At 41.6% G+C, this 15,232-nt stretch overlaps 1 protein-coding gene across 1 annotated transcript in view; it reads left to right on the top strand.

The window, feature by feature from the left end:
- The first annotated feature begins 977 nt into the window (after window positions 1-977).
- tgfb2 (transforming growth factor, beta 2) overlaps window positions 978-15,232 on the top strand; it is a 55,283-nt gene continuing 41,028 nt past the window's right edge. The window contains exon 1 of the mRNA XM_042490908.2: window positions 978-3,386. Coding sequence (XP_042346842.1) covers window positions 3,041-3,386 — 346 coding nt within the window. The 5' untranslated portion in view covers window positions 978-3,040. The remainder of the gene's footprint in view (window positions 3,387-15,232) is intronic.

Genomic DNA, 15,232 nt, shown 5'->3' with positions numbered 1-15,232 from the left:
TCACAGAGCAGAGAGAGTTGACTGCGGCCAATCACAGAGCAGAGAGTTGACTGCAGCCAATAACAGAGCAGAGAGAGTTGACTGCGGCCAATAACAGAGCAGAGAGAGTTAACTAACAGAGCACAAAAAGTGTACATGTGTACAAACACACATCAGACTTTAAATCATGAACTGTTTGTCCAATCAACACAAAACTGGCAGGATATTCAAATACATATTTAACCACTTGTGTAAAATCATTTCAAAATTGGTCAGTGGGGGGCACCACAATGCCATTTTTTATTTTTATGAAAAACACATTTTCGACATCTACTAAACTTTTGGTCCCATATGTACATACTGTGGCTCATTATTGGACCACGCTTATTAAAAGTGATCAAAGGCTTGTTGATTTCTCTTTACATTGTGAAGATATTGACCAAGGAAACTTAAAAAGAGGCCTGACTCAGCACGTAAACAGACCTGATTCTATAACTATTGGATCAATCAACACAAAGCTTGTAGAATGTCAAATACAGCAACAGCATCATACCATCAAAGTTTCATGCAAATGGACCGTGAGAGGGCAGTGCAAATGCAACAATGGGTGTTACATAACACAAATTGGACTATAAATCATAAATTGTTCATCCAATCATTCCAAAACTTGCAGAATAAATTAAGTAATAATGTGTAACCATGTGTGTGAAGTTTTCCTGAAATTGTTCAATAGGTAGCACCAACAGATCCAAACAATTACAAAGGCCTTGCACAAAATTTGGTCCTACATCTCTGACTGTTTCTGCAAACATCACCAAATTTAGTAGATATCTTTGACTAAACCATTGAATCCTGTCCCCAAAATGTTTCTGCTATAGGCTAATAGGAAGTGACAGTGTAGCCAAAAACAGAGTGTGACCGGTAGAGATCTGGACATGAATAAATGAGCATGTGCGATCATCATAAAAACTGTTGGCTATCTTTAATATTGTGTCATTAACTTTCAAAGGTGTTGTTCCTACTCAGGTCCATGCTTGCTTGATCTGAAACTGGAATGTCAGCTTGTGACCGTGTTTTCATTTTGTTTATGTGCAAAAATCTTCATTTGTAAAGTAACTAGTAACTAAAGTTATCAGGTAATAATAGTGGACCAAAAAGTATAATACATCCTTATGAAATGTAGTCGAGTAGAAGTGGATATCGGCATGAGATTAAAATACTCTACCTCAAATTTGTACTTCAGTATGATACTTGTGTGAATGTAGTCAGTTACATTCCTCCTGTGGCCAGCAGAGGGAAGCACCAGAACTGAAATTACAGTGGGAAGTCAATAAACAATCGATGAACCAGGTGTTGCATACTGTGTTTCTTTAGCCCATTAATTCAATAATCAAATCATGGTCGTTCTAAAATATAATTATTTCACTTTGATGATATCCCTGCATTTTTCCATTCTCAAATTTAAAATGTGTTCAATAAAAAAATTGTGAAAACTGTGAAAACAAGTTATTTTTCTCTTAAGAGTGCTCTCAAGCTGCTCATAACATTTTGTCTTACAAGAGCAAAAATAATAATAGGTGTGATGAATCCCAGAAATCAGTTGGCACCGACAAAATAAGCACAAATCATGAATAAGAACAAAATATGACACAAGTTTGCTTCCTGCTTTTGGCCTGATGTTTATACACATAGAGAGAGAGATTTGTAAACAAGATGAAATTAGGTTCAATAAAATACAAATAAAGAACATTACTGAGTTAGCTACGGCCAACCAAAATTATTATTTATACATCTGACATTCTACAGTGTGAAGGTAACACCTGTAGGGACGCAGCAGGGAGCTTTTGGTACTGCTTGAAAACGGAACTTGTTTGAATGGGAGTGTAAAATGGAGAATAACTCGACCCATTTCAGGTGAAAAAGAGAAGAGAGATGTTTCTGCAGCAGCTTGGAAGAGTTTCAGTCGCCTTGCGCTGACCGGCTTTAGGACCCTGCGTCATGACGCAGCAGGGGCCAGTGGCCGTTGCGGCGCTGTCCCAATGGGCACAGTGAGCTCTCTTATTTACAATAAGTCGTCTCGTAACGTGGACCTGAAGGGGTTCCCTTCTCTGACAGTGATGACCACAACCTCGGTTTGAAGCGGGCGGAGGGGGAAGCACGTGGTAACTTTAGTCCTTTATAAATCTCCTACGAGCGGCTGCTGCTGTCCGCTTGGCACGCGTAAAAGACGAGCCGTTCCCCAACTAGATGGGTTGAGGGAGACGCGTAAAAGCGCTATGCAGTCAATGCAAACTCTGGGTTGTTCTTTTCTTAACAACCACATTTAAAGGAAGACGTTTCCATCGTGAAATCACACTTATGCTTGGTTTTTTGATCGAACGCGTCAGCCAAACTTGAGAAGCCTCCACCTTGCGTCCCTGCTGAACGCCTGGAGCGCGTTTGAGTTCAGATGTTTATCAAACAACTGAGTGAAATGTCTGGAGAGTGAAAAGCAATGAATCGCGTGTGGAGACACTGAAGCTTGACGGAGAAACCCCTCGGAGCCCGGGCTGCTGCTGGCTGAGCTACGGAGAGCTGCGAGCCGCGAGCTCTGATGCGGTGGAGGTGTGCTCAGTCCCGCAGGCTACACGTCTGTGCGTCCCGCTGACGATCACCTCAGTTGTTTTTAACTCTCCTCTTTTCATCCATATAGTTCAGATCCGTCGGATGGCCGCACGTCCACCTCTGGCAACACTGGGCTGCACCTTTACGCACTCTAGCTGTGCGTTCGCCGTCATCCGGGAATAGAGCCGCGCGATCCCTTTTGACCGAATAACGGGTCTCTTTTTAAGTCGAGATAGTTGAATGGATTTTCAGGTACACTTTACTGAAACTAGGGAATTAGAACCGTACGATCTTCAAGAGGCTGTTCGGGGCCGCTTGGCTCGTGTGCGTAAATGCTCTCCACTTAGATTATCGCCTAAGAAATGCGTCTCTTTGGCGATATTTAAATCGCTCCGGTGAATATTGTCCTGAATCTGATTTTTTTTTAATCTGAGATTTAAAGTCGTTGGAGGAGAAGATGAACCTGTGTATCGTCAGTCTTTTCCTCACTCTGGATTTAGCCACCGTGGCGCTCAGTTTGTCCACATGCAGCACGCTGGACATGGATCAGTTCAAAAAGAAACGCATCGAGGCCATCCGAGGGCAGATCTTGAGCAAGCTGAAGCTCAGCAGCCCCCCGGAGGACTTCCCCGAGCCCGAGGAGGTGTCTCGGGACATTGTGGCCATTTACAACAGCACGCGCGACCTGCTGCAGGAAAAGGCGAACGAACGGGCGGCGACGTGCGAGCGGCAGCGCAGCGAGGAGGAGTATTACGCCAAGGAGGTGCACAAGATCGACATGCAGCCGTTCTACCCGTCAGAGAGTAAGTCTGTGTACGTTTGTGTGTGTGTGTGTGTGTGTGTGTGTGTGTGTGAGTGAGTGAGTGGGTGTTTTGTGCGTGGGGGTGTTTGTGTGTGGGAGTGTGTGCGCGCGCACACACGCGCGTGCGCGTGTGTCTCCACATGTGCCGCCCCCTGATGTTTCTTGAGTGTGAAGTTGAAAAACTTTGAGTCACAAATAACGTTTGTTCGTGGTCACGTGTGTTTGTGATTGTTTTGGAAAATCCGTCCCATCGTACTTGGCTGGATGAGAGCAGGGGGGGGCGCAGCCAGAGAGAGAGTGGGGGAGCTGGAACTGAGTTGCAGCTATTTGACATCAACAACGCCTCCTCCTCTCTGACTGAGTCCTGCACAGTTTCAACATCATATGAAGGAAATTCTGCTGCAGTGTGGGAACCACTTTGACCAGTGCAAAGTTTAACATCACCTGCAGTGTCTGTGGGAATCTCCACACTGTCAAATTTGACAGGTTAATCTTAATTCAAATAATCTTGGACACTGATTTCCCTGAAAAAGGAAAATAAATGCAACTATACATCTTAATTTATGTTTACTTTATAACAAGTGTAAAGCCTACTTGAAATTTAACTGTGTTTGGGCTGCCTAATTTTGTGAAGCTGTTGCAACTTAAACAAAGCCAAGTTTATCTAAATCAATCTTTCAAAGTTTTTGCAACTTTAGTGACCAAGTTTACTGTGATTTATTTTGTATTCTGCCAATTCCAAGGTAGTCGATCATATTAGTATTTTCTTTCTTAAAGATGTTAATAGAACTGGCAGATCACCAACACTGTAAAATCTGACAGGTTGATGCTAAAATAACGTGTAAAATATAGATATAACTATTAATCTTAATTCATGTTTACTTTACATATAATCGGAAGTTTACTTGGAATTTAAGTGTATTTACTTAATTTTGTGAAGTTTTGTTCTTTCTTTGTTTAAGCAACTGCAGGAAACCAAGTTAGTCTGACTCAACTTCATCATCTCAAAGAGGATATTCCAATAATGAAGTTAGGAGACCTGCCAGTTCTGTTCTACTAACTTGTTTAAGAAAAAACAAATCTGACTGACTATTTTTCAACCAGCAGAATACAGATATACACCACAGTAAACGTAAAACGTAAACGTAAAAGTTGCTAAAACTGAAACAGATTGATCCAATTAAACTCCTCATTTTTAAGATACAACAACTTCACAAAATCAAGTTCATAAAACTAAATTTTGAGAAAACTTAACAATATGATATAAAGTAAACAGAATTTTCGATCATGAGTTATATTTACTGACACTTTTCACGGCAATAAGTTTGCTAGATTTTTTTTAGTTAAAATCAACTTGTCAGAGTTTACAGTACAGAGGCCCCATAATATAATATTATGACAAATACATTTGCTCAGGTTTCAATGGGTTGATTTGTATTTGTAATATTTATAACTGATATGATACTTGGTATCTGCATAATGATACAATACTGCCACACAAAATATTGCAATACTATACTGTATCGATTTTTTCTCAATTTCCTAACCCTGGTATTAGAGCTATAGGGTGTGTAGTGGCGGTTTTATCACCCTGATCATGGCCCCATGTTGCTTCTTGCCAAAAAAGTCTTTGTGCATCCCTTTCACCCTTTAAGTCCTTGCCTTTGTTTCTCCTCTAGTGGTGTCTCTCTATGCACACAGTTTTTTTGTTCACTCACGTTTACAGTTTGATGTCTGAGATCTAAGTCCTGCTAACATGATCATTCCTGTAAAAATAATTCTTTGGATATCCAAGGTAGTAGGGACACTGTTATTGGAAGTACTTTTTGGAAATTTGGTGAACTAACACTGAGCTGACATGTGTCATGCTGCTGCAGCAGGTGCCATCTGACCGTCCCAAGGCGTATAATAACATCATGAATGGTTCTATCCAGCTGTGTTCTAATCTAAGGGCATCCAGTGGGCGTGTCATGCGGACAGGTAGCTTTTGGTATCAGGAGCTGCAAAGCACTGGAAAGGGTGGTATTTGATGACTTTGGAATGAGAACAGGCTGGTCCACAGAGACAGTGACAGGCTGGTTCTGATGTAGAGGACAGTGTTGTGAGAGTACAGGAGCTGTCAGGATTAGCTCAGTGCAGAGTGTATGTGTGGCTGAGAGAGAGAGAGAGAGACAGTGGATGCGCTCAGAATACTCAGCTGCTGGTGATCGAAGGAGAGAAAAAGTTGTCAAGTGGTAGTAGATGTCCAGCAGGTTGGCTGTGAAACATTATATCCTGATTATGATCATAACTCTGATAAACGTGTAAGTAAAAGATCTTCGAGCTTACAAAACATCTCTAAAATTAGATCTTTCTCGTCTCCCTCAGATTTTCACAAGTTTATATGTGCTTTTGTTTTCTTTACCTGGAATACTGTAATGCAATATTGTATGCAAACATTTATTTGTAGCTGTTTCTACCTGCAGACATTTTTTTTGGCTATATAAAGGTGGGGCTAATCCATATACTGGTGGCGCTTAAATCAATGTCAAACTTTCAATATGAATACATGAAAAGTAATACTGCCCTCTCAGCAATCAGAAATAATACATGAGTTGAGAGAGATTTAAAAAAAATTAAATATGTTTAAAATCACTCACTGTGGCAGTTTGAGGTGTCCTGCTCCTCCACAGGTGCGGATAAAAAATTATCTATCATTAAAGGAGCTGAGGTGGTACTTCTCTTGGTTGTTCAGAGGCAGGGCTAAGGTGGGGCTAAGGCAATTTCTGGAAGGGCTGTAGCCCAACCAAGCCCCACTCTGCCATCGCGTATGCTACCTCCTGTAGCAGATCAAAGGCAAGATAACTCTGTCCCCCATTCCATGATCGTACCTTATATACAGACTGGCGAGGCGGCATGATGGTGCGTTATTCCCACCTTGAAAACACGGTGTTAAAGGGACGATAGTGATTGCAGAGGAAGCTACATTTGAGTAAGAATCCTTGGAGCAGAAGGCATGGCTTCAGTTTCTCTGCTGACAGCTCCTGCGCTGAATCCACCAGCTTCAGTGGTGCTGCTCTGGAGCTGAACCTGACCTCTGACCTTTCCTGTGGAGAAGATGAATTTCTCCTCCAGCAGATCAAAGACACATCAGAAGAAAGGCATGGCTGTAGAAATAAAATAATCATATTAAATGAAACTGCAGAGCCATTAATCCCAATACGGTTTTCCCATTCACATCAGAAATGCGAGCACATGAAGTGAAGCAAAAATAAATTAGCACGACATTTTGTATGCCCCGAGGTGTATTTTGCATTAAATGTTATCCTTGGCTCGGCCTCTTGTGTAAATACCTTAAATATGAATAGATGTGGCCCAATGCCAAGTGCAGTCAGGAAAGCATTTACAGGGTATAAATAATACTGAGTCAACACGCAGGGAGGAAAGAGGCCAGAATTGATTTCCATTCATGTGAGATGGTGACACTGACCAGGTTCTCACATCTGGAGACAGATGCTGACAGGAGAGAGATCAAGCAGTGACCCCTTCAGCTGATAGGCTGTATTTATTTAGTCTCTTTGACTTGACGTGCAAGCACCAGTCGCTGTGAAAGTGAATATCACACACACACACGCACGCACACACACACACACACACACACACACACACACACACACACAGGGTATCAGTCTTACTTGGTTGGGTGCCAGGAAATCCTCAGAGGCAGCAAAGTGGGGCACAACGGCTCTGGAGGCTTTTCTGAAATGCTGAGCAGCAGAATGAGGAGGGTGAGGGGGGTGGGGAGGGGTGTGTGGGGGTGTATATGGAGGGGGTTGGAGACACTGTCCCAGGTCTCACAGTGGTTTATTTAAATCTGGTTCGCTGTGAGGCATTGTGTGTGTGTACCCTGTCTGCCACTCACTGCATGGAAAATTCCAGCAGGAGAGACTTGAAGTTGGTGGCTAATAACTTTTAAGGCCTGTCTGGAAATTTATTACAGAAACCGGAGGCTTAAAAAAGGTGTTTATCAGGCATTGATGCTCAAATAAAAAATGGGAAATCTAGGAACAAGCATTTTTTAAAGATTGACCCAAACAGAGTGCCTGAGGGATGATGTTTTTCTGAAGGCTGATGCTGAAGTAAGCGTTGCCCTGGTTTGCTTGTCAAAAAGCCCATGGGATTGTTCCATTGGATTTTGGATTATTGCAGAAAATAAGCTCTGTGGCAAACTACCGTTTATGATACTTACAGGTTTTGTTCAGCAAGATAAACAAACAAACCAACATTTCTTTTCAGATTTTTGAAGTCCAGTACAATCAGAAGTAAAAAGTAAAAAAAAAGTAAAAAGAGATAAAAAGTTGTTGTTAGGGTGTAAACAAACTACACCATAGTCACATGCTTTAATGTCACCACCACAATGGGGCTGTAAAGCTGTGGCATGATGGCGTTGTGTAGTCTCATTCAGCCACTTGTTAGCAGCCGCCTTTTTTAAGACACATCAAAGCTTCAAAGTTCACAATGGTGTATTTACCATCACGTTCTCATCCCAACTCGTCACATTGTGTCAGTGACCTTCCACATGCACTTATGGTGTTTTAGGTATCCTTCTACGTCAGCTGTCTCCGGGATGCTATTACGGTCAGTGTCACATGGTGGAATAACGCAGCATGATCTTTGTGTTGACACAACAGCACGGACTGTCACGATGGTTGGGATCTGCCTGCATATGATAACAACAGCACCAGTTCTGTCTGAGTGCGTTCTCATCTGATGCCATCCAGCTGCGTACCGGGTTGATGTGGAAGATGGCTTTTGACATCATGCTTCAATGCCAAAAGCACTGACTATTTGACAACTTCGGAGGGAGAACAGGCTGTATTTACTGAAATAAAAGCATGTGTATGTATATATATATGTATGTGTGTGTGTGTGTGTGTGTGTGTGTGTGTGTTTGTTTTTTACTTTTCTTTTCAGGCAATTTTCTTTTAACTTTTTACTAAGGTTTTGCAAATTTTTGGGCCATTTTTTGTTAAATTTCTTATCTTGTCATCTTGGCTTGTCTTTGAAAGAAATCAAACGAAAATGTGCAAAATGAGTGCCTGGAAAGAAAGCAGTAATAATATAGTAATACACCATATGCCTTTTGACCTATGCCCCTCTTGCTGCATTAAAGCAGCAGAGAAAACTTCCTGTCTGACTGCAGTTATAGTCAGATGCTGCACACCTCATCCATAATTATAGTGTCATGGAGACTTTTGATTTTCTTTGGGGGTGTATCACTGTAAGTACTGTCTGTGTATGTATGTATATATGCATGCATGTATGTATGTATATATGCGTGCATGTTTCTATGTATGTATATATGCTGTGATGCTGGGGCAGAGCTGTTTGTTCCTCAGCTGTAAAAGACTCAGTCTAACAGTGTGTGCTGGTTGACACGGTGCTTGCCTGTTTGTGTGTCTCTGATGGAGCTGAGTGGACAGAATGCCTGTGTGTTGTGGCCGCTGTGCCCTCCAGCTGGCTCCGTGTCTCTGGAGTGCTCTAGAGTTGCAGCTTCCTCCACAGCAGCATGTGAACATGCTGACCCCGCTGTGTGCTGCATCTGCTCCGACTCCATGTCCACACAACACTGTCCTCACCAGTGACTAGTTATCTGTTAATATTTACATTTCAGAAGGATGGAATAATTTTAATGTGTGTATTTTTACAAACGGAAAAACAACAGTTCTCGCTTTAAACAGCAGTCATTTAGTGTCATGTAATGAGACAGCTGAGGGTTTGTGTTCAGGCTGCATCATAGTTTGTAACCCAATCTCGTACATAACAATGTTTATATCTATTGTGCATTTATTGAATGATGCAAAGAACATGTTTATACTGAAAGGCAAAACTATGATCAGCTGTAGCACTCACATAAGCCATGGCCAGAGGCATTATCTTTTCAGGTTCAATGATAGGTCAATCTTTCCCTGCATCTTGAACCCAATAACTCAGGAACACCTTGAGGGAATTTATATAAATTTGGCACACATGTCTACTTGGACTAAACAAAAGTCAAGGTCACTGTGACCTTGCATTTGTGTCATTCTTGTAAATGCTATATTTCAAGAACACTTTGAGGGATTTTCCTCAGATTTGGCACAAACATCCACTTGGACTGGAGTTTGGTGGTCAAAGGTCAAGGTCAGTGTGACCTCCTAAAACATGTTTTTTGGCCATAACTTAATAATTCATATGCTAATCATCATAAAACTTCACACAAATGTCTTGTAGGATAAATTGATTAGGGATTACATTATACATCCAAAAGGTCAAAGATCAACTTTACTGTGACATCATAGTGTTGCAGGTGATGCAGGTGTTGTAAGAATAATCAGCAGCACTCTCTTGGGATTTTGCATGCAGGATTTCTCACACATTCAAATTTGATTTCAGTTCAACTTTAACCATGACAAGTACTTCAATGCACAATGACAGCTGCCCATGAGAAATTCTGAAAGCAGCTATGGGCAAGAAGAGGAAAAAAGCATACACCCCCTTTTTGATCATTAGGTTATACTGCTTATCAGTAGTCGGTCGCATCGTAAGCTGACATTGTCCAGTAGTGTATCTTTGGCATGAAAGGCAGCTTTTGGTGTTGTGATCTTTTGCAAAAAGCAGTGCAAATGCAATGGTATTTGACAGGTTTGGAATGAGAACGGGCTGCAGAATCACTTTTTTATTTGTTTGTATTTGTTGTTTGATCCATAAACCTCTGAGAGTCTGGTCCAAACAGCTGACCTGCAGCGTAGCACAGTGCATGGCACAGTTGGCCGTTTTTGTACAGAAATACAGAAGTTATATGGTTACGAAAATATAGTGCCAAAGGAAAGAGCATGTCTGACCACGAGGTAAAGCAGTTTCAAAAACTGCAAATACAGCGTCCACTTAGACTGATGCTACTATTTTTAGGAAGGCCATTTTTTAGGTGCCTAAAATATGTTGTCTTGACATCCCCACTCCACAGAAATGCATAACTGAGCTTCTTGGGTGGTAGTCATGTTTGTTTCTGCAAACAAACAGCGCATCCACCTCCATTTACTGCATGTTACACACTGACCATAGATGAGTATCTCATCACTTTAACAGCATTCCTACCAAATATGATTGAACACTGCTCATTTCTCTGACCTTCAGACTGCCAACTCCAAATTTATAGTGACATGAAGGCTCTGGTTGGGCAGCATGTTTTGCTCAAAGTATCCCTCGTACTCCAGCAGATGTTGTTGACTTTATCATACACACTGAAAGATTGATACGCTGCTTGTGACCTCTGCAGAAGATGTCAGAGTAGCAGAGTTGTGTTGTTCCTGTGGTGCGCAGAGATCAGGAGGATAGTGTGAAACATCCTGATAATGCAAATCTGTCCTTGAAGGCAGAGAGGGCGCTCTGGATGACTGAACACACTCTGACTGTTCACCTCAGTCACTGATAAAAGCAACTTTTTTTCACAGCCAGTGATTGTCTTAAATGATATGTGGCATTTGATTTGCTCTGCTGTTTGTCTTGGAAGTGCCTTGGACACACAAACACATGTGCACTGCACAAATCCTGCAACAGTGACACAGTACCCCGTTCTGCAGTGTCAGGACACTAATACACTTGGTGAGCATTCGAAACTGTATTTAAAGGAAGTCTGTTTGTTACAGGGAGTGAACATGTTGAGCCAAAGATTTACTGCCTATTTACAGAGCAAACGTAGACCACATGTTGCTCTCTGCTTTTATTTAGTGGCCCAGATTCAAAGGCAGTAATTAGCTCCCCATCATGTAACAATTTACTACATTACACACTTTGAGCCTGTTTTTTTAACAGCATTTGTGTTGGCAAAATCACATTTAAAGCTGAGGGCTCTCTAACACCTCAGTTTGCAGGGTGAACAAATCTGATGGGCCACGATTCTCATGAACTAAGGTCTGAGTGTGAACACTCACTGGAGCAAATGAAGGGAAGTGAAACAATAGATCTGCTTGAACTGCGAAGAGACTTAGAATTGGTAATCTCACAGCAGAGTGAACTGTTATCCACTCAGGTATTAGCAGTATGAAGAGACATTCCTGTGGTGTGTAAATTGCCAAGGGGGTGCAAGACGGAAAGCGTTGTTTGGCACAAGTTTCAGATCTGCCTCTAATCAGGCCTTTAAAGAGTCTGCAGGAAGCATGTGTCACTTTTTAATAGGAAGCAGAGAGACTGAAGGGAGTGTCCCAATTTATATGGAGAGTTAGTGGCATGTGTCTTCAAGTGTGTGTACTGCAGTTACAATCTGTGAGCACTGGACTGAAGCCCTCTGTCCTACCTTCACCCTTAGCAAAAAATATGTCCAGGAACAAAACTTCAGGCCTGGAATAAAGGAGAAATACAAGTGATCCAATGTTTCCCCACGCAATATTTATTCCAATATTTCAACTCAGGTTAGCTGCAACCACCCAGGCACTTGTGGCCCAGGAGCTCTACCAGTCACAAGGTATGGTTTAATTCCTGACCCTTGCAGTCTATATGTTGAAGTGTCCTTGGCTGGATTTACACCACATGGTTTAAGTGACCCGATTCCGAAAATCTGAATTTGGCATCAAGACTTGTAGTATAAATCCAGCCATAAAGAAACCAGCGGTCTGGACTCGGGTCACATGACTTGGATGTAAATCAGACTTGAGTCACAAATTTGATGACTTTGGACTCGACTTAACATCCAAAAAAAGACATGCAACTTGACTTCGACTTTAACATCAGTGACTTTATAAAATAGAAATAGAAAACAAAGGTGATATTCTCTGTCCAGTCATTTTTTTCAGTACTTTAGATAAGCAAATGTATACCTTGAAACCAGGATACCTCTGCAACCCTGGTGGTGTCAGAGTCCAATTAGAATTCAGGCTTTTCTTAAGGAATAGCAGGATGTCTGGCTATTACTGAACTCAGAATGACTGACTCTGCTGCTGTGCTTAACAAATTCAAGTTTGCCTATGTAACTGCAAGAAAAGTAAGGTACTGTGAACTAGAATCTGCCTTACTGTGAGCACAGAAGGCGACTGTGATGTTAGCTATGACCATGAGAGGTGAACTTGCCATTGATCGAAATCATCATTTTGTCAATAAAAGAACCTGGAGGTAAACTATGCTGGCTATTTTCTGCACTTTAAGAATTTGTTTTTAAAGTATACTGTAGGTATTGGCATGGGGCTCTGTTAGTTCGCCTTGCTAACAGTTGTGGTGTGTGGAGTGCAGTGTGCATGGTGTTAAGCCTGTGTGTGATGGATGGTGTTTAGTTAGTCCAAGTGAAGCCTCTGGCTAATCTCTCTTGCACCTCTCTAAATAAATTTGTGTGACAACTGTTGGATTGTAAAGGAAGTCTTGTAAAACAGCTAAACAGTGTTAGATGTTCTAAACATCTAAAAAACCTGAAATGAAGAATCTCTGAAATGAGAATGTTGAATGAGAGCAAAGGGTTGTGTATTAATTTAAATCCAAAGTAATGTTCTCTAGTTTTATGTCAGGATTTTAATAGTAGGAAAGGTAGCCTTGCAGCCTGTTTCTATTTTTAGGAAGATTAGTGAAACGTGTACTATCAACACAACTTCATCAAATCACTGTTGATGTTTAATGTTCAATGTTCAATATAATGTTCAAAGCCCCTATGTTGGGCTGGGTGACAGATGAATCTCCTTAACAGCTCCTACTGTGTATTTCTGTCACGCTAATAAGAGTAGCACGTACAGGACAGGTGGACCTTTACTCACTGTGCAAGTTGTGTTGGGCACTGTAATATACACAAGGATCCTGCCTCTAAGCTTGTGTTCTCTTCTTTCCAATTTTGACGTCAGCTCGTGACAGTAGACTAAGGCTAAGCTGAGCAATCATACAGTGCATCTGTCACTAGTAATGTACCTCCCATACAAGAAACACATATGGCCCAGAAGTCAATGCTGTCGGGGGCTAGCTCAGTAGTGCCAGGCGGTCTGTCTGTCGTGCTTGCCAGCCACTTCCAGGCCTGTGATCTGTGACTCTGTGCCCGACAAAAGTGAGAGTGAAATACAACTATTTATTATGTTTGATAAACACCATCAGGAAACAGTGTATATAAATTGTGGCTTGGAAAAGATTACTGTGCACCATATGAGGTATGGACTTACAAAGAATTCTGAGGTATCATTGTGTTAAGGCACAGATGCAGGGAAGTGTGTACAAAATTCAAACAAGTTTAAAGTCCCCAGGACCACACTGGGCTCCTTCATTGAGGAAATTAAACAACTAACTGTGTCAGTGTCAGTAAGATCAAGAACCATTTCCACTGCATGGTATGGTACGGCACTAGTCAACATCAAATTTGTGGAATTTTGAGTTACCTTTTTGGTACCACCTCATTTGTAGTTCCAAGCAGACTGAGTTGATACTAGAAGCTGGAGTTCAATTAATTGTATTCATTTCACAAATCATTATTTGCCTTGGAGGGCTTTACAGCATATGGGATGGAGGGATGGAGATTTCGGTGGTCAAAGGTCACTGTGACCCTGTCTGTCTTATTCTTATGAATGAAGTATCTCAACAACACCTTGAGGGATATTCTTTAAAGAGTAAAAGTACATCACAAGAACACCTTCAGAGAATTCCTTCTAATACAGCACAAACATCCACATGAATTCAAGAATGAACTCATAAGAAATTGGTTGGTCATTTTTCAGGTCCCATACATGTTTCTAGGACTTGAGGACATTTCTAGGATTTTAGGATATTTCTCAGATTTTAAGGCATTTCTAGTATTTTACGACATTTGTAGGAGTTTAGCATGATTCTGGGATTTTAGGACATTTCTGGGATTTTAGGATGTTTCTAGAATTTTAGGACATTTCTAGGATTTTAGGACGTTTCTAGAATTTTAGGACCTATTTTCCTGTGTTTCTGGGATTTTAAGACACTTCTTGGATTTTAGGATATTTCTTGGATTTTAGGATGTTTCTAGAATTTGAGGATGTTTCTAGGTTTTGAGGACATTAGGGTCTCAGCTAGGACCTCCATTGGGGTATGTGGGGGATCCTCCACTGGCACTTTTTTTTGATCAGCAAGCTCTATTTTGATGCTGTTTTATGCACTCTGGCACCTTATGTATACTAAAATCACAAAAACAGTTCACACTTTTTTTCACATTTTTCATGTGAATAAGACAATGGTTTGGGGACCACGGGGCACCCTATCAGAGGCCAGATTTGACCTGTGGGCTGTAAGTTGAGTATCACTGCCCCACAATATCCACTTGTGGCCAGTCAGACATTTTGAAAACTTTTTTTTTGTGAAGTGCTTGGCTGGTTCAATATGTATTCGCGTTTGTCGTTTTTTTTCACATTTTGCACTATTTCCATCGTCTCCAAGGAGAGTGGAACTGAGGCTCTTTGTTAGCCTGGTCTTTTCTGCAGCTCATGTCATTGTCACTATGATGGATCTTGTAGTTTTCAGGGCAGTAATAGAACTTGCAGTCATGGTGTTTTTGCTGTGTTGCTGCAAACAGACTGCATGGTAACTCACCATCATTTTTCATTTCTGTAAAGTGCCAGCGTTCAACAGTAATGACTGCAGCCTGGGCTTTTTGTTTTTGTCTCCGATTCTTAACCAGGATCTTCAGCATTCAGCTGAAATCCTGTCTCTGTCTGTGATGAAGTGAGAGCGAGCAGGCAGCTGCAGGGAGAGCTGAAAACTTTAAGACCTTGGGGTATTTGCCTGAGTGACGGACCTCACCACAGGGTTGTTGTTGAGAGCCCGCTCCCTGTTCACTTACGCAAGACCTGGACACTGCTGCCATTTGAACCGCTCAGCGACTGTGGCCAAGCAGCATTGTGT

The sequence above is a fragment of the Plectropomus leopardus genome, chromosome 11 (assembly GCF_026936395.1).
Source record: "Plectropomus leopardus strain MGB_pleo_1.0 chromosome 11, ASM2693639v1, whole genome shotgun sequence".
Taxonomy (NCBI): Eukaryota; Metazoa; Chordata; class Actinopteri; order Perciformes; family Serranidae; genus Plectropomus; species Plectropomus leopardus.
The sequence above is the reverse complement of the archived record's forward strand: the minus strand, read 5'-3'. Positions and strand labels throughout refer to the sequence as shown.